The sequence below is a fragment of the Verruconis gallopava genome (assembly GCF_000836295.1).
Source record: "Verruconis gallopava strain CBS 43764 unplaced genomic scaffold supercont1.43, whole genome shotgun sequence".
NCBI lineage: Eukaryota > Fungi > Ascomycota > Dothideomycetes > Venturiales > Sympoventuriaceae > Verruconis > Verruconis gallopava.
In genome coordinates, this window is record NW_015622179.1 from 145,840 (window position 1) to 165,594 (window position 19,755).

Sequence of the window (19,755 nt, forward strand, 5' to 3'; positions counted from 1 at the left end):
GATGGCCACAGGTGATGGCTTTCCGAGCTTTTCCCGTGCTTTGACTCCTCAGGCAGCAGCAGCTTCCGCGCAAGGCATCCACGCCCCAGACAGGCTGTGCCTGTGCCTGCGCCCAAAAAAGTGAATTGTTTAAGCCAGAACGCGCCAGTACGGGCAGCGTCGCCTGCAAAGAAGGAAAAAGAAGTCCGCCACGCGCACAATCGCAAGCTTCGTTCTCTCTTGTTTGCTAACGGTGTTGCTTCCTTCGATTGTGCAGCTCACTGGCGCATCCACCTGTCTACGGAGCGGTGCCATTGCTCATCCTGTCGTCCTAATATCGCCCTAAACAAACCCGTCCGTTTGAACTGGTATCCATGCAATCGTAATCTACACGACGACAATACACACGCGCCTACGCTTACGAACCGCCGCCTGGATTTCCCAGGGAAGCCATTCAATCCCTAGCCATGGGCCTCTTCGATAACCTAGGACAAAACCAGCCTGCTTCGGCTGGAGGCTCAGGATCTCTGTTCGGCGCAAACACAGGAGCCTCAGCGACGGCAGCTTCGTCTGCCACCCCCAAACCCAGTCTGTTTTCATTCCCGCAAACAAGCCAACCTGCTGCGTCGTCAAGCACCACGGGGGGGCTGTTCGGATCAAGCACGGCGGCGACATCAAATGCTCCCGCTTCCGGTGGCCTGTTTGGAGCATCGACAACCCAGTCTCAGCCGGCGAGCAGCACAGCCGGTGGGCTCTTTGGTGGGCTTGCGAAGAGCCAGCCGCAGCAAGGCACAAGTTTGTTCGGTGCTTCGACGCAACCTGCGCAGCCATCTGGTTTGCTGGGCGGCTCGCTGCTGGGTCAATCGCAGCAACCACCAGCGGCACAGTCGCAGGCGGACTCATCCGTGCAGCCCAAGTCAGCGGCGACACTGCAGGCCGCGTACTTCGACCAGATCCTTGAGCGAGGCAAGAAGCGTGAGAAGCAGGAAAATGGTCTTGGAGCGCTGGGCGATCTTCCAACGTTGCAGCTGGGGTTAGGCGACATTGCAAGAAAAGTGAGGAACCTTGGCCAGGGAGGTCCGACGACTCAAAAGGGGAAAGGGGTGGATAGCAGAGCGTATGTGTTATTTGTCAACAAGGCTTGTCAAATTGCTTCGACTAACTACAGCAATAGACACTATCTGCTGGCTGCCTCCGGCGTGTCGACATCGTCTGCTCTTCGCGACCTCAACAGCCTCAATGCCCAGGCCGGCGTTGCCATCACCCCTCCGTCCCACATTGTGGCCGACTACGATCCTGAAACGTACGTCTCCAACCTTCGCGCGCAAACCACCCTGGATCTTATTCAGCAGGGTCTCGAGCAGTCAAAGCGTGACTTCGATACCTTTCTAGAAGAGAACGTGCAGATGAACTGGGATGCCCAGCGACTGAAGATTTATGAGCATTTTGGTCTCGCAAAGCCGGGAGCAAGTCCCGATGGCGACGAGGATGGGCGTGCTCTTGGCAGCTCACAACGTGAGCGAGGAGCGTTCGGCCGTTCTTCGCGTCGTAGTCGGCCTCTAGGTGCTTCATCAGCGGGCATGTCGTTTGGCCCGAACGGCATGACGCGCTCTGTGCTGGGCACCTCTGCCTTGAGAGGCTCCACGACTGCGCACACATTTACCGATGTTTCGGAGAAGGCCCAGAAGGGCTCGTCTGGCAATACGCTGGTCGGAGGCCTTGATGATCGCCTGCAGCGCGACAAAGCTGAGAAATACGCCGCAAAGATATATAGCAGAGACGGTTCCTCACTTAATGGCGAAAGGAATCGCGACGGTTGTTTCCCAGTCCTGCATCGATTTTCAGAAGTCGAACAGGCGGCTGGCATCGACCACGCTGCCGCGTTGGTGAACAGCTACGAGGCTCTCATAAGTATCACCGGGGAACCGGCCGAGGAGAAGTCGGTATCGGATCCTTGTGCGATCAGGGAACGACAGTTTGCCAAACAGTACCTGGATGAATCGCCCTTGTCGAGTGAGAGTGTTGGCATGAGGAAGCGCATCCTCAATGGTTCTCGAAAGTGCCTGGAAGACATGTATTACAGAAGGGTTACCGAGACGGTCAACAAGGATCTAAAAACCGCGCAGCTTGGTGGCATGCCAACGAAAACGAGCTACATTCGAGGCTACGTTAGAGTTCTTGACAGCCGAAGAGAGCTGGGTGACACCAGTTGTCTTGCCAATATCGAAGCCGCCGATGGCAGCAACGACTTCCCTTGGGTCATTCTGTACACTTTCCTGCGATGCGGCCTCATCCAAGAGGCTGCGGACTACGTGCAGCAAAACATCACCTCGCTGCGTTCCATCGATCGAAAATTCCCTCCATACCTGCTAGAATACGCACGTAGTCCAGAGAGGCTCTTGTCGCGAGAGTTCCGGTCCACGATCAACACTGAGTACTCACAGAGCACGAAGTCAGCTGCAGATGGAACAATCGACCCGTACCGGGCCGCATGCTACAAAATAGTCGGTCGTTGCGAGTTGTCCAAGCGCGTTCTTGACATCAAGACAGACGAAGAAGATTGGATCTGGCTGCAATTTGCCCTTGCCCGGGAAGTGCCGCGCAGCGAGGAACAGGCTGGCGAAGTCTTTGGCCTCGAGCAGATACGAGAAACCATCGCTGATATCGGCAAGAGACACTTTTCTCAGGCCACGGAGAACCCTGGAGGGTACGGCTTGTTCTTCTTCATGCAGATTTTGGCTGGCATGTTCGAAAAGGCAGTGGCATGGCTGTATCCGCACAATCATATCAGTGCAGTGCATTTTGCAATCGCATTGAGTTACTACGGGCTATTGAGGGTCTCGGACCTGAATACCTCCGAGCTATGTATGTGTCTCTTTCACACGCCGTGGAGAGGACTGAGAGAAACTAACACCGCAACAGTGTCCTATACAACTCGACAACAAGCGCGCATCAACTTTGCTCTCATGGTCGGATACTACACGTCCGAGTTTCGCGCGGCCAAACCTGTCGATGCGGCAGATTATCTCTGCTTGATCAACCTGAATTCAGATCTTCCCGGGGATGCTGGTATGCAGCAAGCCAAGATCTGCTGGGAAGCCCTGCGGGAGCTGGTCCTGGAGACTCGCGAGTTCGCGGCACTGCTAGGTGATTTGCGCGAAGACGGGACTCGTGTTCAGGGCGCCATCGAGCATCGCGTCCGCCTGATCAAGCTCAAAGATGACTTCGTCTCGGGCAAACGCAAGACGCAAGATGGCAGTTTCGACACAAAGAAATTCATGGACGAACTCACCCTGCAAGCTGCCATTGCAGCAGATGAAAGCGGCCGAACCACGGACGCGGTGTTGCTATATCATTTAGCAGGCGACTACGACGCTGTGTTGTCGATTATCAACCGGACTCTCTCCGAAGCGTTGACGGTACCTATTGACGCAGAGCCGTTGAAGATCGAGGCAACCAAACCGGCAATGGATCCTACAGCCGCCTCCGCGGATGGCTCAGCACGGAGCACGTTCAGTCTGGCAACCGTAGACGATCCCATCACGCTGGCGAACAACTTCACCGCCTTGTACGCCAGAAACGCTGTGATCATGCATCAGATCAAAGAATCGACGCGCGAAGCATGCCAGATCCTTCTCACGCTAGCAGAAGCGAAGCGATTGTTGAAAGACAGTCTCTCCGCGCCCCTGAATCAGGCCCCACCTTTCACCGCAGCTCTGGAAGCCATCTCTCGCACCCATCTGCTTCCCCTCGACGCCCATGGCGACATCAACGTCATACGTACCGTCGCCGGCAACTTCCAGAAGCAGCCCCAAGTTGTGGCCAGGACGGTCGGCGACGTCATATTGTGGGCTGTGCAAGCCGTGCGAAGCGAGAGAAACAGGTTGGCCAGCACAGCCTTTGAGGACGCCGGCAAGCGTGCGATGGAGAGGGAGCTGGAGACCATAGGTAAGGATCTGATGGTCTTTGCCGGGTTAGTCAAATTCAGACTCAGCCCAAGGGTATTTGAGGTACTTGCTGGGGAGGGCGGTGAAAGTTTTTGATTCGTGCGATGTGGCCCAAACCGTGTTTCTTTTTCTTCTCCCTTTTTAATATTTTTCTTTTCTTGGGCACATCGAACGGAATAGACAAAGAAATGAGTTCAACCCGAACGAGTCAAGGGCTTTGTATCTATTTCTTGCCAGCAAAAGGAAAAAAAAAACACTTCGGTACCCTAGTTTCTCCTCGTTTCTCCTCGTTGCCAATTCGGCGTTGCCAAGTTCACGTAACCACATCAACCCGCTCTCAGTGCTTCTCCGTAATCTCCGAGTCCTTCGTGTTTGCGTGTTCCACGAACTGCTTCTCCTGGTCCCCAACTTCAATCGTCTCCCCCTGTTTCTCCTCGTCCGTGACGCCGGCGTTCTCAATCCCGATCTTCGCGTGCCCAAGCATGTCGACTGGGTTTCGGTACGCCGGGACGAAGTTGACGGCCAGGGAGTACGTCCACGCCAAGATGAAGAAGCCGAGCGGGACGGACATCGCATGCGCGGTGCTGGACGCATCCGCAGCGCCTCCCAGTGCGGGAGGAACGACGGCCCCACCACACACGCCGGCGACGATGAATCCGGACCCGCGCTTGCTGTACTTGCCCAGCCCGCGCATTCCCAGCGCGACGATGGTCGGGAAGCAGATGGACTCGAAGAAGAGCGTGACGTACAGCATGGAGATGCCGGTGTTGTCTCGCTGTGTGATGGACGGGGCGATGAACACGATGCACCTGTGGCAATGTGCGATTAGCAGGGGAACGTCGGCGCTTTTGTTCGCGACGACTCACATCGTCAGATAGAAGAGGAAAACAACGCGAGGCTTTACAAATCTCATGATGACCACGCCTATGAAGCGACCGAGCGCAAAGGAACCTTGTGCTCCGGCAAGCAGCTGGGCAGCCATGGAATCCGAGGTTTCGGGCCGTGTCTCGACGGCGTAGTTGACGAAGTAGCTGGCGATCGCGACTTGCGCCCCGGTGTAGCAGAACTGGGCAAACGCCGCGTGGAACAGCCGGTACTGCTTCCAGAACGGCTTGTCTGCGGTGTTCGCGTGCGTCTGTTCGGCTTGGAAAGCCATGTCCGCGTCAGTGATCTCGGGGATCGGCGAGCTGTCTTGGCTGTCAGTGGAGCTGCAGCAGGGAGTATTGGGAGGGGGGAATGGGCTGACAAGTAGAAGATGACGGCTAACAAGAAGACGAAGCAAGCGATGGCGAGGTAGACCCATTGCACGTTCTTGAGAGACTGGGTGCTGTCGAGGGTGTTCTTGAAAAACACGTAGGAGCCCAGCACGGGCGCCACCACGGTGCCGATGCCGTTGAAAGCCTGCGAAAAGTTGATTCGCAACTCGGAGTATCGGGGCGGTCCGCAAATCGTGATGTATGGGTTCGCGGCTGTCTCCAACGATCCCAAGCCGTTCCCGATGATGAATATGGCGGCGCAAAAGCCCCCAAACGAGCGGTGGAGGATGCACGGCCAGGCAATCAAGGCGCCGACACCGTAAAGACAAAGACCCCAAATGAAGACAATCTTGAAGCCATAGTGCCTGAGCAGCCAGTTGGCGTGTCCCAGCGACGCGAGCGGGTAGGCTCCGAAGTAGGCCGCCTGGAGGCCCGAAGACCGCGCTTTCGTGATGTGAAGCGTGTTCTGGAAGTGCTTGTTAAGCGTATCTAGCAGACCATACGAAAAGCCCCACAAGAAGAATAGGAGGGTGACTAGACAGAGCGGGTCTTGGTGCAGAGGTTAGCATGCGTGTTCCGGCGCAGTGAGAAAGGTGCTTGTCCACTTGCAAATCGACTGTCGCAGCGTCAACTCGGACGCCTTCGTGCGTGTCGTGTTGCCCGTCTTGAGCGAATGCTTCTTGAATATCGTCATGGCGATGGAGCAGCGATGTCGAAGGCGAGAGCAGTGGTCACGGTGGAGACCGAAGAACCAGACTTGGGGCACGCAACATGTCCATTAATGCTCATCCCTAGCCAAGCCTGGCCCTCCTCGTTGCAACGCTGTCGGCAGTTGCAGAGGGGAGGTTGAATGGAAACATGATGATCAGAGTATTGGCATGCACCTCGTCATTGGTCCGGGCCGTTTCCGTCATGGTTGCATCCCAGCCATCACCCCGCGAGGATCTTCATCAAGCCGGGACAATGCTGCGCGAGATGTGGAGAAGTGGATCTGGTTGGACTCACTACGTCACCAATGGTTCTTAACAGACCATGCAAAAGTCGTCTTTCGCGTCGGACGACAGTGCCAAATCAGACCATTTGTACGGTCAACGGTACTGCTGGGTGTCGGAAACTTGCCCACGTGAACAAGAACGATCGCCACTCCGCTGCCATCGAATGCACAAAGCTTGTTGAGGAAGATACGTGGTCCTGGGTTCTGGTGTTGACCGTTCACAACGCGCAAACGCTTCGAAAACGACAGGGCCTGGGTTTGTGTGATTGACTTCTTCTCCCTTGGATTATCTTGCATTCTCTGGGAAGGAGTTTTTCCGACGAAAAGGAGATCCATGATAGTAAATAAGCTGAAGAGTCGCGACATTATCATTCTTTTGTAGTTGTAAGAGATTACATTCTCTCGCTGAGCTCGTCCTACTGAAGTTTGAAAGAGATGACCTGCACAATTCTTGGGACATTAGTTTTCTTGTGATGTATGGGCATCCATCCCTCGCCCGAGTTTCACTTATCTCCAGTACAGCAATTGTATGTAGCGAAGAGTAGTTATAAAACCATCTTCATCATCTCGTCGTCCTGCTTTCCGGACTGTTTAAAGTTCGCTCCAACAACCGTACACACACCAGATATAGAGCCAAGAGACAAAGGAAAAGAGAAGTAAGTCGCAGAAGTCGATTTCTTCATGAATGGTACATTGTCGCGGCGAAAGTGTGGACACATAAGGTACGGGTAGTCGATTACATCGCAAAAGCTCAGCCAGTAGAATAACGTGATTTCGGTACTTTTTTGTCCTTTCCTTTCGTGGAAACAGCAAACAATTATAACACGAAGCTTATTTTTCAAAAATCGAAAAGCACATCCACGGGATCAACTTTGAAGGACGGATGCGTCGACGCTTTGATTTTGACGAGTCACGTTCGCTGTTTTCATGATGCGCTTGGGGGCGATCTAAGGACGCGAGGATCAGTCCTCAGTCTTGCGGCACAGCACCTGCGTTTAGGCAAATAACGGCTCACAAACGTTTCCAGCTCCTCCTATACCCAGAAAATAGGGACGTTGAGTGTTTGGTATAGGCTTCAACTTCCTTGGAAGCAAAGGAATTTCGCTGTCTGTTGACCTGCGAGATGCAGGGTTTGGGCTTGAGACGGCTGCGGGCATGATGAGTTGTCTAGCACTCGACTGTCAGTCGTAGAATCGACGTCAAGCATGAGGTTGCTCAGAAAGAGAAGACAAAAAAAAGAAAGCGCTGCAGGAACGCTACAAAGCCAAGGTCAAGCCGGCGAGAACAACTCGCATGCCTTATACACGATCTTGGCGCAGAACGAACGACACAAACAGCCTGAGACCTGACATCCGAGGGCCAGTGAACGCTCATTGAGTGCATCCATATCCGCCGTCTGACAGCACGCAATGACGGATGGCAAGGTTTGATTCAGCGACCGCGAACTCTTATCGGCCGAACACACGTCGACCGCGAAGCCATGTCCCGCACAACAAATGGAATTCCCTGGTTTCAGTGGGGTTGCTCCAGGTATACTAGCTCAAAGGGGATAGACGGACGTGTAATAAGCTTTTTAGCGTCTGCTTATCAGTTGCTTGGCCCTGCCTCCTCCAGGCTTTGTTCGCCTGTTCACCACCACTGCTGCTGATGGAGAGTCTGGAGTCTGGTGAAGAAGTCGAGGATCTCTAGTCGTTTACCAAAGAATGTCTGGGATGATCCAAAAATCCAATGAAAAAAAATAAACGAATGAAAAACGAGTTCTCCCTCATCAGGACGTCGCACTGGCATGGCTTTCGATAATCCGATGTAGAGGCCAACGGCAAACATTCAACACGTGACATTTGGCGACGGCTGCGCAGTGCAGGACAACTGAGCACGGACGGCCAGCCTTGATCGAGGAGCATCTCGACGTGGAAATGGCAGCAGACTGATTTTTCGCACGAACTGCCAGCCTGCCCATCGCAGAGCCTGTGGTGTGCAGAGAGAATGGAGAAGCGCAAGAGATTCGCGCGCGATCTGAAAAGTCCCTTCTCGCGATCCTTTCTCACACTGCCCTGCATAACAAGTGCGCTAAATCTTTTGCAAAGATAAGAGAAATGAAAAAAAAAAATAGATGATCTGACCAGTCCTAGTTCTAGACCAATATTTTGACCGTTCGAACAAAATGCACCGCCCGAATGGCTGTGGACACATCTAGACCCGGATTGGCCTTATGAGTCCACAGTGGGAGATGCAAGATCCCGCGTGTCTGGAGTACTGATAAGGCAGAATACGTACCACATCAGCCTCACTGCACAGTGTGGATCTAGACGACGCCGCCAAGCAGAGGTCTATGGACCTAAGTAATCCTGCAAAGATAAACTGCGACGAATGGGGAGGGGCCTCTGCAATCTGCACGATATGACAGCAGTATGATAGGTGTTAATCGCTGCATGGATCTTAGATAGGCGAGGCCTACATGTAGGAACAAGTACCACTTTAAATCCAGAGCCTAGGATTTAAGACGAGTTCCGCGGTGTGCTTTGCCGTCTCACCTGTGGATTCCAAGTCCCAAGAAATCTTTTCACCAACGCCAGCCTTCGACAAAGACCAGAGGTCATGGCTGAGAGCAGTGTGAACGTGACCTTTCCAGCGTCGTTTACCAACCCCGACTGGCTTGACAAGGGCGACAACGCCTGGCAACTTACTGCAGCCTCGCTGGTGGCCTTACAAAGCGTTCCAGGTCTCGTAGTCCTTTACGCAGGATGGGTAAAGCACAAATGGGCCATAAACTCAGCTTTCATGGCCTTCTACGCGTTTGGCGCGGTACTTATCTGCTGGATGCTATGGGCCTACAAAGAATCGTTCGGGAACCAGATGCTTCCCTTTGTCGGTGCAGAGGTCTCTAATCCCACCTCTACATTCAAGGCGGCTGACAAGACATAGGCGTGCCTGGGCCAGCTGTGACGATGGACTACGAAATAAAACAGTCATATCTTCCCACGGCAGGGCTGTCGCAGCTGTACCCTCAGTCGACAATGGTGTATTTTCAGTTTGTGTTTGCCGCCATTACTCTGGTACTGGTTGCAGGCTCTTATCTGTGCCGTATGAACTTTTTCGCGTGGATGATCTTTGTACCACTTTGGTTGACCTTCTCCTATGCCATTGGTGCCTTCAGCATCTGGGGTGGTGGGTTCTTGTTTAAGTTAGGCGTCATAGATTACTCCGGCGGGTAAGGAAACATAAGGTACTGCAACACAGGCCCTTCTGCTGACTCATCCAAGATACGTGATCCATCTCTCTTCAGGCACTGCAGGTTTTGTTGGTGCGTATTGGATCGGACCTCGTATCGAAGAGGACTTGGACGACGCGACGCCCAACAACATTCTCCTCATGCTAGTAGGCGCGGGCATTCTTTGGATCGGATGGAATGGCTTCAATGGAGGAGATCCGTACTCTGCCAGCCCCGATGCTGGTGCAGCAGTGCTGAATACCAATTTGTGCACAGCGTTCAGCTCATTCGTGTGGGTTATAATGGATCTCCTTTACTTCCGTCGGCCTTCAGTCATTGGCGCGATTCAAGGGATGATCACCGGCCTTGTAAGGTCCCAATTCTATAGTGTGCTATATTCTCACTAACACTTTTAGGTCGCAATCACACCCGCTGCTGGAGTGGTTGCTGGATGGGGCGCTTTCTGCCTTGGCCTTGGCTCTGGAGTCATTCCGTGGGTAAGCTTGCTCTCCAGACATATTTAGCTTCACGTCCAGAGCTAATCCGCTTGCAGCTGTCACTAAACCTCGGAAAGAGACATCTTTCCATCTTCCAGACTGTTGATGATACGCTTGATGTCTTCCATACTCACTTCGTCGGCGCGCTGGTCGGTGGAATTGGCACAGGTCTTTTTGCAACCGCGAAAGGATGTGCAGCCTTTGGCCTCACTAACCCTGGAGGTGCTATCGACGGCAATGGCCGTCAAGTATGGGTTCAGATTGTTTCGGCTCTGTTTGTGATCGGATGGAATGTTGTGTGGACATCCTTGATCATGCTGTTCATCCAGCATGTCTTGCGTGTCCCGCTTCGTATGACAGAAGAGGCTTGCAAGATCGGAGACTATGCTGTCCACGCGGAAGAGTCGTACACATTTGCGTATTACAACCGCCAATTATTGCAGAGAAGGAATGCTGGTGGCCCTGAAGATCTTGAGCAAGGCATTCATGGTATTCTTATGGGCAGAGCAGCACCTGAGCCAGCCAAACACATTACAGGAATTCCTGTTTCCGGATCTGACGATGCAGTCTCTCCAGCGATTAAAGAGTCCAATCACAAAGACGCTGAAGGATTCTTGAAAAAGCAGGAGTGATCGTAAACGAAAGATGTTGCAAGAAATTCCAGCTTGTAGATTTATCGTCTTCCTAGAATCTGGGGTCCGATGTTATATGCTCCTTCTTTCAGGGAGGCAGAAATAAGCTCAAGAAAAGAGCAGCGAAAACTTCATAGAATCTTTCTCATGTTTTCTTTTCTTTTTCCCCCTTCCAATTTACCAACATTTTGATATGTGATTAGATGGTAACATATCTTGGCTGGCTTTGGCGACTTTTGCATTTTATCCTCAGACCTTTCATGCTTTGTCTGGAAAAAAGTGTTGAACCTAAGCTGATTTAATTTCTAATGAAGAACTGGTCTGGGCCTTAGAGAGTGTTGGTGAAAATGCCGAGGAATATTGTATCCGCTATTTTGACCGATTTTGTATGCGATGATGGCATCCAAATCTAATGAAAGAGAGATCAGCGGAAATTTCTAGTGGAGTAGAAATTGATTTCAAGCAACTGGACAACTAATGGCATAAGTATATGATCACATTATGATTTCATTCATCCACACGTCTAATATTAGCTATTGAGAACAACAGACTACAAGTGCCAGAGACCCTTACGATACCATCTCAAGTCCGCACCACTCGGCAATGAATAGTGCAACCGCCACTGTTACGTTCTTAATGCTCTCTATGCTAACCCATTCATCGAAGCCGTGCACGTTACCAGCAACGGGGCCATACGTAAGAGCAGGAATCTTGTCATATATCGAATACACCCTGGCGTCAAGATACGCGCCCGAAAATGCAGGCTTCAGGTCACGGCCTGTCGCGGCATTGTGCGCCTTTCTTAAGACTTCCTCGGCACGACTTCCTGGATTTAGGACATATCCTTCGGCGTAAAACCCATTCCAGATCACTTTGGGAGGCTGTTTGCTAAGAAAGGAGTCAGACTTTGTTATTTCAGACACCTTCTGTTCGATCTCTTCTGCAGCCGACTTTGCGCTGACGCCCGGAAATATGGCTATTCTGCAGTCTACTCTGCACCAGGCAGGTACCGAACTTGCCCAGTCTCCTCCGTTGATCATGGCAATGTTGAGATCTGACCGTCAGCTGAGTTTCATGTTCTGGATTGAATCCGAGAGGAGCGCTTACTCAGCGGGTGCTCGAGCTCTTTATGACTCAAAATGTCATTTACCTGCAGGTCGTTTCCGATCCCTTTCGCATTCCACTCTTTTTCGAGCTCTCTTAGCCCTTGGATAACTTTCCAACACGCGTCGATTGCATTTGTCCCTGCTGCCATCTCCCGAACGTGTACCGGCTTGCCTTTAACCTCAATCTGAAACCAGAGCACTCCGACATTAGCCCGAACGAGTTCCTCATTTACAGGTTCTGGAATCAGGGCGGCGTCTGCTCGATAGCCTTTAATGTGCGCCATCAGTGTGCCATTGCCTGTAGACTCTTCTTCCACCACAGACTCGAGCACGATTTTTGATGCTGGCTGCATACCGATTCTTCGTAATGCGTCCAATGCCTTGAAATAGATGCCGACTCCGGCTCTCATATCTCCTGCACCCCGTCCGTAAAGCTTGTCACCTTCGATACGGGCGCTGTAAGGATCATCGGTCCATAATTCGCGTGGACCGAGGGGAACTATGTCTACGTGGCCATTTAATATGAGGCTTTTCCCGTCCTTGGCTTGTACTTTTGGGGTGTGAACTCCCACGACAATGGGAGCTTTCGAATGTGTGGCGCTGATCTTACCACCGCCAACATGTCGCGAGATCTCCTCTGGGTCAATATCAAATTTGACGGGGTTGTAACCACGCTCTAAATACTGCTGAAATATGAATTCTTGGATCGCATGCTCAGAGCCACGTTGTCCCCCGAAGCGGATCAGCGTTTGAGTGAAGGCTAGTTGATCATCAAAGCCGTCGAATACAGCCTGCGTGATGGCACTGATTTGGTCTGCCGTTAGCTCGGGCATGATGGAGATTTGACGTGTAGAGAAGTAACGTGGAAATGACTACAGTCCTGTGCTTGAGCTTGGTTGAGGTAGCGATACGAGGCTCGCCCCATATTTTGCGGGGTTCTTTGATTGCCATAGTCCGGCTATCTCAGCGTCAACAATGCTTTCCGCAAGACAATTCTTCGCCAATGCGCGTTGATCAGCCGCATCAAGACATGGAGACCGAAACCTCTTTCAACAGCCTATACGATCCTCCCATTGACACCGAATAGAAGAAAAAGCACGTGATCGATTTGAGGGTCGCTTAACAACTGCGTCGAAAAGGTACGAGTACGTCTGTTATTGATGTTCTGCAGTCTATTCTGCGTCTCAGCCCATATACGTTCCACCACCTGTTTAAAGCCAGCTCTGGGGTATTTCCTGATGACGTTGTGTCTGTTTCCATAGTTTACGTACAAATGAGACTCCGCCGGGCGATTCCATGACGCAGGGAGGGATTTAGGTTGTTGAAGATTCGGCGTGCCAGGCGTCTCCAACGGCAATGTTACCCAATTCGATTCTGACTGTAGAATGGGCCATCATCCTCATCTTCTGCTAAACAACCTCATTTTCGCACAGTTAATATCCTTCAATTCTTAAGCGTCACAGTCCGTAGTCTTGCAACACCCAATGCAAGAAGTCTCATTTTTTGCGAAGCACTTCTCTCTCTTGAAATCAAAAACTGTCCCATTTGGACAAGATTGCAGCAGTGGTCCCCATGTTACACAGATGAAAAACTTTGTGCAATTAAAAGGGAACGGCGCGAGGTCTCCAAGTGTACATCCAGTCGGCATTGGAGGGAAATCGCACGTCGCTGTTGACGACGTCGAGACTGCCCACGCGGTGGAACGAGAAGCAGGAGTTTCATGCACGCCATATGCATTGGTGGGAATTTGTCCGACGGGTTGTTGAATGCGATTTGCATCCAGATTGGCAGCCACTGGCTGCAGCGTCGTAAGAAGGAGAACAGAAATGGAATGAATTGAAAATTGGATGGGCTTCATGTTGAGAGTGTCTTTATCTAACCGCGAGGCTCAAAGATGCCAGCAGTTGCTATACGACTGCGATTACTGAAGTCTATGAATTTCATTTAACACACTTATATAGAACTTGGCCAGATGTACTCCCTCAAGGGCAACCAATTGCATGCGCTAGGCTTATCGATCGCACATGTAGCGATGAAGTCCAGAAAAAGCACATTGGTATAGGCGCTAAAGCCATGCCGAAGGAAAAGTTTATCTTGGACACTAGATCCACAAGGTTTGTTAAAGCATTATTACTGGCTAACTAGCCGCATCAAAGGAGTTCGTGCAGCTTAAGTTCTTTTTCTTTCTTCTTTTTATCTTCTAAGGAAGCAAATTCGCTTATTGTTTTGATTCAAGCCTAGCATAGAACGTTCATACAACGTATGCGGCATGTCAGTTAAGCAGAAAAGGGATATAACGGCTTGACGAGAAACATGGTCCCTGCATTATCTCTCCATATCTACCATGTACAGTAGATCGGAGATCTTCATATTGTCGACCAGCTCATCGCTAAATTTGTTCCAAGTGTTCCTCGTCACGCGATACTTTCCTCCAGAGCGCGAAGAAACTATCGCAAACACACCAAATTTTAGCAGACGGAATCAAAAGCAGACAATCAACATCTTTTATGAAATAGTTTTAGCAGAACCTGAGCATAGTCCAGAGACTGGATTGCCTCTCATTCCTCATCCCGATTAATTATGAGAGCGAATCGATGAGACTGCTATAATTTCCAATCTCAGGCATAGACTTCGCACTAGTAGAGGCTCATAAGAATTGGAGGTAGCTACCAATCAACATAGCGAGTGAAATCACATAAGTGGAAAATTCGAACATTCAAAGTAGGGATATGATCCACAGGGAAGTCTGGTTGAACAGATATTCTATCGAAATCTGCGGATCTGTAGTTCCCTGCATATATGGGCCAAAGGCCAGGTCGGTATAAAGGCTCTTTGTCAAATTTGCAAGGGTCTCAAATTTACCCCAGGTACTGATCAAACCCCACATCATCAGTCTTCGTGTCTATTGGGGACTAAGAAATGATTCCGGGGTGGTCCCGATAGTCCCGACTGGAGGCACGTCTGGGGTAAAATTTGGCTTCTAAAGCGTAAAGAACCATGTTTTTGAATTATTACCTACTTTCATGCTCGAGGTTTGGTCGGAGGGGCATGAACCCCGGTATTGTTGCAGGTAAAGCAAACTCAGTCAATGAACAAACCACCATTTACCATCAAATGAGCCCCATTGATCCATCGGGCGCGAGGTTCGCATAGGAACGCAACGGCGAATGCGATCTCCTCAGGTTCCCCCATTCGACCAGCAACAGGTGTCCTATTGATGACTGGCTGCATCTTCTCCATGAAGGCATCTCCAGCTTGGGCAAACCCTTCCGTCAAAGTTGGCCCAGGAGACACAGCGTTAACCGTTACCCCGTATTTTGGAGGCAATTCTTTTGCCCAGACTTTGGTGAAGCTATCGCACATTCCTTTCGTGCCCGCATAGATTGTTTGCAGTGCTGGTGCCTCTCGCGCCGAGATCGACACAATGTTCACGATTCGGCCACCCTCTTGGGCTAAATGAGGTAGGACCGCTTGGGTGAGAAGAAAAGTCCCACGTCCATTCAAGTTGACGAGAGAATCCCAATCATCCATGGTTTGCTCTTCGAAAGGTTTGTTGACGGCCACAGCAGCGTTGTTGATCAAGATATCGACATGGCCAAATCTTTTGACTGCAGCTTCGACGAGCGCTCGAGGTCCGTGGACTGTGGAAAGGTCTGCTTCAACGGCAATCGCATCGGTTGTTATTGCGCCCAGAGTCTGCTCTGCCTGATCCCTCAAACGTGCAAACGGATAGTTGATGACCACTGATGCTCCTCGGGACGCAAGCTCTTTCGCTATGGCTGCACCGATTCCGGAGCAGCTGCCGCTGACAATGGCGACTTTCCCTTGCAAGGTCCGTTCCATCATTTTTCGTGCCACGACGCTGAAGTTGAGACTTGCATTCAAGCAAACCAAAAACGGGGGGACATATACAGAACTGCTAGCGATATGTACTCCGCCATCGTATTGAAAAAGCTTCTTTGTGAATCCCGGTCACCACCAGAGTCGCGTTCTCGGCTCCACCTATGGTCTGTTCCCAGCTCGGGTCCTCAAGTACCATCAGTTTGCCTTGGTTGCAGATAGGAAGACCAGTTACATTGCGAAACCTTGCTTGAATTTTCCAGCCAAAATGAACAGCACAAACCTGATTTCTTCTGAGCCTCAGGCAGCCAAATCTTCCTCCGTCGTCTTCGAAGAGGATGTTGAAAGAAGCACGCCTGTCAAGGCATGTCCAATTATATGGAAGGACTCAGTGTCAGCGGAGGAGTATGAAAAAGCACGTATAGGTCGCGTCTTCAACAGCAGACACCCAAAAAGATATCCAGTTGCCGTGGTCGAAGCTGAATCTGTGGATCATGTTGTTGAAGCCGTTCGGCTAGCCAAAAGCAAAGGTCATCGTGTCTCAATCCGTTCCGGTGGCCATTCTTGGGCCGTCTGGAGTGTCAGAGACGATGCTGTACTGATTGATCTTCATAAGTTGAAAGAAATCACCTTCGAGGATGAAACAGGAATCGTCAAAGTTTCACCGAGCACTACAGGGCGCATCCTGAATGGGTTTCTCGGAGAGAAAGGCAGAATGTTTCCCGGTGGGCATTGCCCAGATGTTGGCCTAGGAGGCTTCTTACTACAAGGAGGAATGGGCTGGGTTTGTAGGGTAAGTCTCGTTCTCTTGAGGAGAAATAGATAAATTTTGACCTCATGTTTCAGGGATGGGGATGGGCGTGTCAATACATCAATGCCATAGATGTTATCACTGCTGATGGCGATGAGCTTCACTGCAACAAAGATGTAAACCAGGATCTCTTCTGGGCTGCTCGTGGCGCTGGACCAGGTTTTCCAGCCGTGGTTACAAGATTCCACTTGAACACCAAAGAGCTACCAAGCCACTGTCGGTCTTCCGTCTACGTATACCCCAAGTCCAAGTTCAAGAGTGTCATGAGCTGGATCACCACACTCGCAAGTTCGTATGATACCGATACCGAGATTGTGTGCGTGGGTCGCTTTCTGCCCGAGTACGAGGACAGCATTGTGCTCGTTGGTCTTACGACGTTCAAGTGGTCCGAAGCGGACGCCTTAGTCGCCTTACAGGTTGCCGAGGACTCAAAGCCAGCTGGATATATTCGGGCGAACTTCAACAGGCCAACTACTCTTCAGAGGGAGTATGATAATCAGTCGGCTGCAAACCCAAACGGCCACCGCTACTGCTGTGATAACATTCACGTTAAAAATGACGCTGATGTTGCAGGTGTTCTTGAGGAAGCCTTCACGACCCTACCTAACCGTAAGTCGTTTGCTCTATGGTACAGCATGAGTCCAACCTCGCAGCGACAGTTGCCGGATATGGCACTGTCTCTTCACTCGGACCACTATTTTGCCCTGTACACGATCTGGGAAGACAAAAATGATGACGAGAAATTCCAGTCATGGACTCACGAAATCATGCGCAAAATGGAAAACTACAGCGTCGGCCAGTATTTGGGCGACAGCGACTTCCAGGTCCGAAACACTATGTACTGGTCGGAGGACAATGGCAAGAAGCTTATGCAGATCAGAGAGAAATGGGATCCAACTGGTAGGATCTGTGGTTACCTGACGGAGGGAGATCAGTCTGGAGCCAAAGGCATCAAAAACTCATTATAAAGAGCACTTGTTAGAGTCAGTTTTACAGAGACGCCAGTCAACACGAGCTTTCACTTCCATTCTTCCGACTCATGTACATACTGCGTGATCAGACTTGTGCAGCCTTAGAACCGTTCATTGCATTTTGGATTACCTCCGTATTCACGACAATTTTACGGTCAACTGGTATTACTATTTTGTACTAAATTGAACTATCTCTTGAAGACATCCGAACGGCAAAGGCATTGCATTCAAGGGTGTTCTTTTGTGCTCGGAATTTCCGAGTTCATGGCGTGCATTCCCCAGAGCTTGGCGCGGATAACGCCGCTTTGGACAATCAGGGGAGTAGGAGTATACCCCACATGCAGTCTATGCCCCAGACATTTCCCAATTCTCAGCTGTTGGTTTGTTTTGGCTGGTATGTGGATTCGGGACCACTTGGAATATGCTCTTCTCCCCTGCGCTCAAATTCACTTATGAAACCATCATGCCCTCAACGCTGCGACAGCTTGTCAAGCTTCGAAGAGAGACGGATCTCGAGATCATACAGTTTTCTACACTGCCAAGATAATCCAGTCATCCGTATCGATGGTTGCAACAACTATTGAGCGCGACCTGAACGAGGTGCAGAAAAAGCACACGCTCGGGACATTGCGATTGCGCCATGTCGACAGCAATCAGATAATCCTCGTACCTACCCCTTCAAACGATCCCAACGGTTTGTAGTAGCCAGCTCACGTATACACCTCAGTGCTCACTCTGTGCGCTACAGATCCCTTGAATTGGTCAAAGGCGTATAGATGGTACATCGCTGTCTTAGTGTGCGCCGCCATTTTCTTCTGCAACTTTTTGGCAGCCGGACCAACCGTGGTGATTACTGAGGTCACAACAAGTTTCTTTGGAGGCCCACCTGAAAATACTAATTTCTCTGCCGACATATCTAAGACTGCTTACTTCTTCACCACCACGGCGCTCATGCAGGGTATGGGAACACTCTTTTGGACCCCAATCATCTCAAAGTTTGGCCGCCGGCCCGTTTATGTGGCTTCATTTGTGCTGTATACGGCTTGTTCTGGATGGGCTGGAGGTGCGACAAGTTATAGCAGCGAGCTGGCTGCTCGAATAATAATGGGCTTTGCGTCAGGGGCTGCAGAGGTTCTGGCTCCATTAACGATCTCGGACATCTTCTTCCTTCACGAAAGAGGCACAGTGATGGCGTAAGTGGTTCTTTGAAACGTTTCTTCGTGATGACGCTAACGGTCGAACAGGACATACACGTGCGCTCTCTCAGCCGGAGTGTCCGGTGGTATCATAATAAGCGGTCTGATATCTATTCAACATGGATGGAGAGTTATCTATTGGGTCTCTGCGGCCATCATTGCCACCTGCACATGTCTTGTCATCTTTACATTTCCCGAGACGATGTATCGCAGAGACGAGTCAGCAGTCCAGGACAGGTTAAAGACTCAGCAGTCGAGCACCACTTCCGAGACCAAAGCAGCCACCGAAATGCACGAAGTTGAGAAGACAGCACCTTCAGTTGAAAATCTGCCGAAACGAAGCTTCATTTCGGGTCTGCGACTTTACTCTGGCGTATACACCAAAGAGCCTTTCTGGAAGCTAGCAACACGTCCCATTGTATTGTTGCTACTTCCTTCCGTGTTATGGGCTACATTAGTCATGGTATGTTCTTATCTTTACACGTCATGAGCACCATGATATTAATTTTGTATAGGCTGGCACAATAGGGTTCCTGGTTGCGATTACGTCAAACTTTGCCCCCGCGTTTTCGAAAGCATACGACTTCAAGCCTTGGCAATCCGGACTATGTTTCATTGCTGCCTTGATAGGAAGTTTCATTGGAATCTTTGTTGGAGGTCATTTTGGAGATTGGGTTGCCGATGTCCAAACTGCTAAGAATGGGGGTATCCGCAAGCCTGAGATGCGGCTGCCTGCGATGGCAGTTTCGTGCATAACTGCGCCACTCGCCCTTGTGTTATATGGAGTTGGGATTCAGGATAAATTGCACTGGATATGCCCTACAATAGGCCTTGCTCTGATCAATTTCTCCATTGTCAGTTTAGCATTCCGCTCTCTGATCAGAAGCTAATGAATGCTCCTACAGGTACAAGCCACAAATATATCCATCGTCTACACGATCGACAGCTACCGACCAGTTGCTGGCGAGATTGTAGTCACTCAAATGGCATTTAAATCGGCATTCGGCTTCCTTCTCTCTTTTTACACGAATCCATGGGTTGACGAGTCCGGCTATGTCAATGCATACGGAGCGATGGCGGGGATCTCTGGGGGCCTTTTGATTTTCTTCATCCCATTCTACCTATTTGGACACCAAATGAGAGCAAAATCATGGAACTGGCCCATTATGCAGAAGGTAGTCCATTGGGATGATGATCGTGAAGTTGGTGAGTAGCAATTTTCTCGATGCGCTTGGGTAACACAAGAATCCTCTTCCAATTTGAACTAGCGTAATGGTATTATTGAATAAAATTTGTGAGACTCCATACGTATCCG

General features: G+C 50.7%; 5 protein-coding genes across 5 annotated transcripts; 2 read left to right on the forward strand and 3 right to left on the reverse strand.

Annotated features, from left to right (window-relative positions):
* Window positions 1–125: 125 nt before the first annotated feature.
* On the forward strand, window positions 126–4,196 carry PV09_08613 (uncharacterized protein). Its single transcript, XM_016362537.1, has 3 exons — window positions 126–1,096; window positions 1,154–2,844; window positions 2,902–4,196. The coding sequence occupies exons 1-3, from the start codon at window positions 447–449 to the stop codon at window positions 4,020–4,022; spliced, it is 3,462 nt and encodes a 1,153-aa protein (XP_016209679.1). The 5' UTR covers window positions 126–446; the 3' UTR covers window positions 4,023–4,196.
* PV09_08614 (uncharacterized protein) lies at window positions 4,088–6,005 on the reverse strand. The gene is made up of 4 exons (XM_016362538.1): window positions 5,792–6,005; window positions 5,173–5,731; window positions 4,793–5,113; window positions 4,088–4,735 (listed from the first exon to the last, which is right to left on the reverse strand). Exons 1-4 carry the CDS (start codon window positions 5,874–5,876, stop codon window positions 4,264–4,266), a joined length of 1,437 nt encoding a protein of 478 aa, XP_016209680.1. The 5' UTR covers window positions 5,877–6,005; the 3' UTR covers window positions 4,088–4,263.
* Window positions 6,006–11,003: 4,998 nt separating this feature from the next.
* Window positions 11,004–12,484, reverse strand: PV09_08615 (uncharacterized protein). Its single transcript, XM_016362539.1, has 2 exons — window positions 11,624–12,484; window positions 11,004–11,570 (listed from the first exon to the last, which is right to left on the reverse strand). Exons 1-2 carry the CDS (start codon window positions 12,453–12,455, stop codon window positions 11,086–11,088), a joined length of 1,317 nt encoding a protein of 438 aa, XP_016209681.1. The 5' UTR covers window positions 12,456–12,484; the 3' UTR covers window positions 11,004–11,085.
* A 2,110-nt stretch (window positions 12,485–14,594) lies between these two features.
* On the reverse strand, window positions 14,595–15,513 carry PV09_08616 (uncharacterized protein). The gene has a single exon (XM_016362540.1). It carries the CDS (start codon window positions 15,466–15,468, stop codon window positions 14,704–14,706), a length of 765 nt encoding a protein of 254 aa, XP_016209682.1. The 5' UTR covers window positions 15,469–15,513; the 3' UTR covers window positions 14,595–14,703.
* PV09_08617 (uncharacterized protein) lies at window positions 15,480–17,352 on the forward strand. The gene is made up of 2 exons (XM_016362541.1): window positions 15,480–16,255; window positions 16,309–17,352. The coding sequence occupies exons 1-2, from the start codon at window positions 15,731–15,733 to the stop codon at window positions 17,239–17,241; spliced, it is 1,458 nt and encodes a 485-aa protein (XP_016209683.1). The 5' UTR covers window positions 15,480–15,730; the 3' UTR covers window positions 17,242–17,352.
* The last annotated feature ends 2,403 nt before the right edge of the window (window positions 17,353–19,755 follow it).

What these genes read in the sequence shown, in the direction of transcription:
- PV09_08616 (XM_016362540.1), bottom strand. Translation starts at nt 15,468, where the DNA reads ATGATGGAACGGACCTTGCAAGGGAAAGTCGCCATTGTCAGCGGCAGC.
- PV09_08613 (XM_016362537.1), top strand. Translation starts at nt 447, where the DNA reads ATGGGCCTCTTCGATAACCTAGGACAAAACCAGCCTGCTTCGGCTGGA. An exon ending in AAAGGGGTGGATAGCAGAGC is followed by an intron (nt 1,097 to 1,153) that starts GTATGTGTTATT and finishes CTACAGCAATAG; the next exon opens with ACACTATCTGCTGGCTGCCT. An exon ending in CCTGAATACCTCCGAGCTAT is followed by an intron (nt 2,845 to 2,901) that starts GTATGTGTCTCT and finishes ACACCGCAACAG; the next exon opens with TGTCCTATACAACTCGACAA.
- PV09_08615 (XM_016362539.1), bottom strand. Translation starts at nt 12,455, where the DNA reads ATGCCCGAGCTAACGGCAGACCAAATCAGTGCCATCACGCAGGCTGTA. An exon ending in AGAGCTCGAGCACCCGCTGA is followed by an intron (nt 11,571 to 11,623) that starts GTAAGCGCTCCT and finishes GCTGACGGTCAG; the next exon opens with ATCTCAACATTGCCATGATC.
- PV09_08614 (XM_016362538.1), bottom strand. Translation starts at nt 5,876, where the DNA reads ATGACGATATTCAAGAAGCATTCGCTCAAGACGGGCAACACGACACGC. An exon ending in GACGCTGCGACAGTCGATTT is followed by an intron (nt 5,732 to 5,791) that starts GCAAGTGGACAA and finishes CTCTGCACCAAG; the next exon opens with ACCCGCTCTGTCTAGTCACC. An exon ending in TTAGCCGTCATCTTCTACTT is followed by an intron (nt 5,114 to 5,172) that starts GTCAGCCCATTC and finishes CAGCCAAGACAG; the next exon opens with CTCGCCGATCCCCGAGATCA.
- PV09_08617 (XM_016362541.1), top strand. Translation starts at nt 15,731, where the DNA reads ATGAACAGCACAAACCTGATTTCTTCTGAGCCTCAGGCAGCCAAATCT. An exon ending in GAATGGGCTGGGTTTGTAGG is followed by an intron (nt 16,256 to 16,308) that starts GTAAGTCTCGTT and finishes CTCATGTTTCAG; the next exon opens with GGATGGGGATGGGCGTGTCA.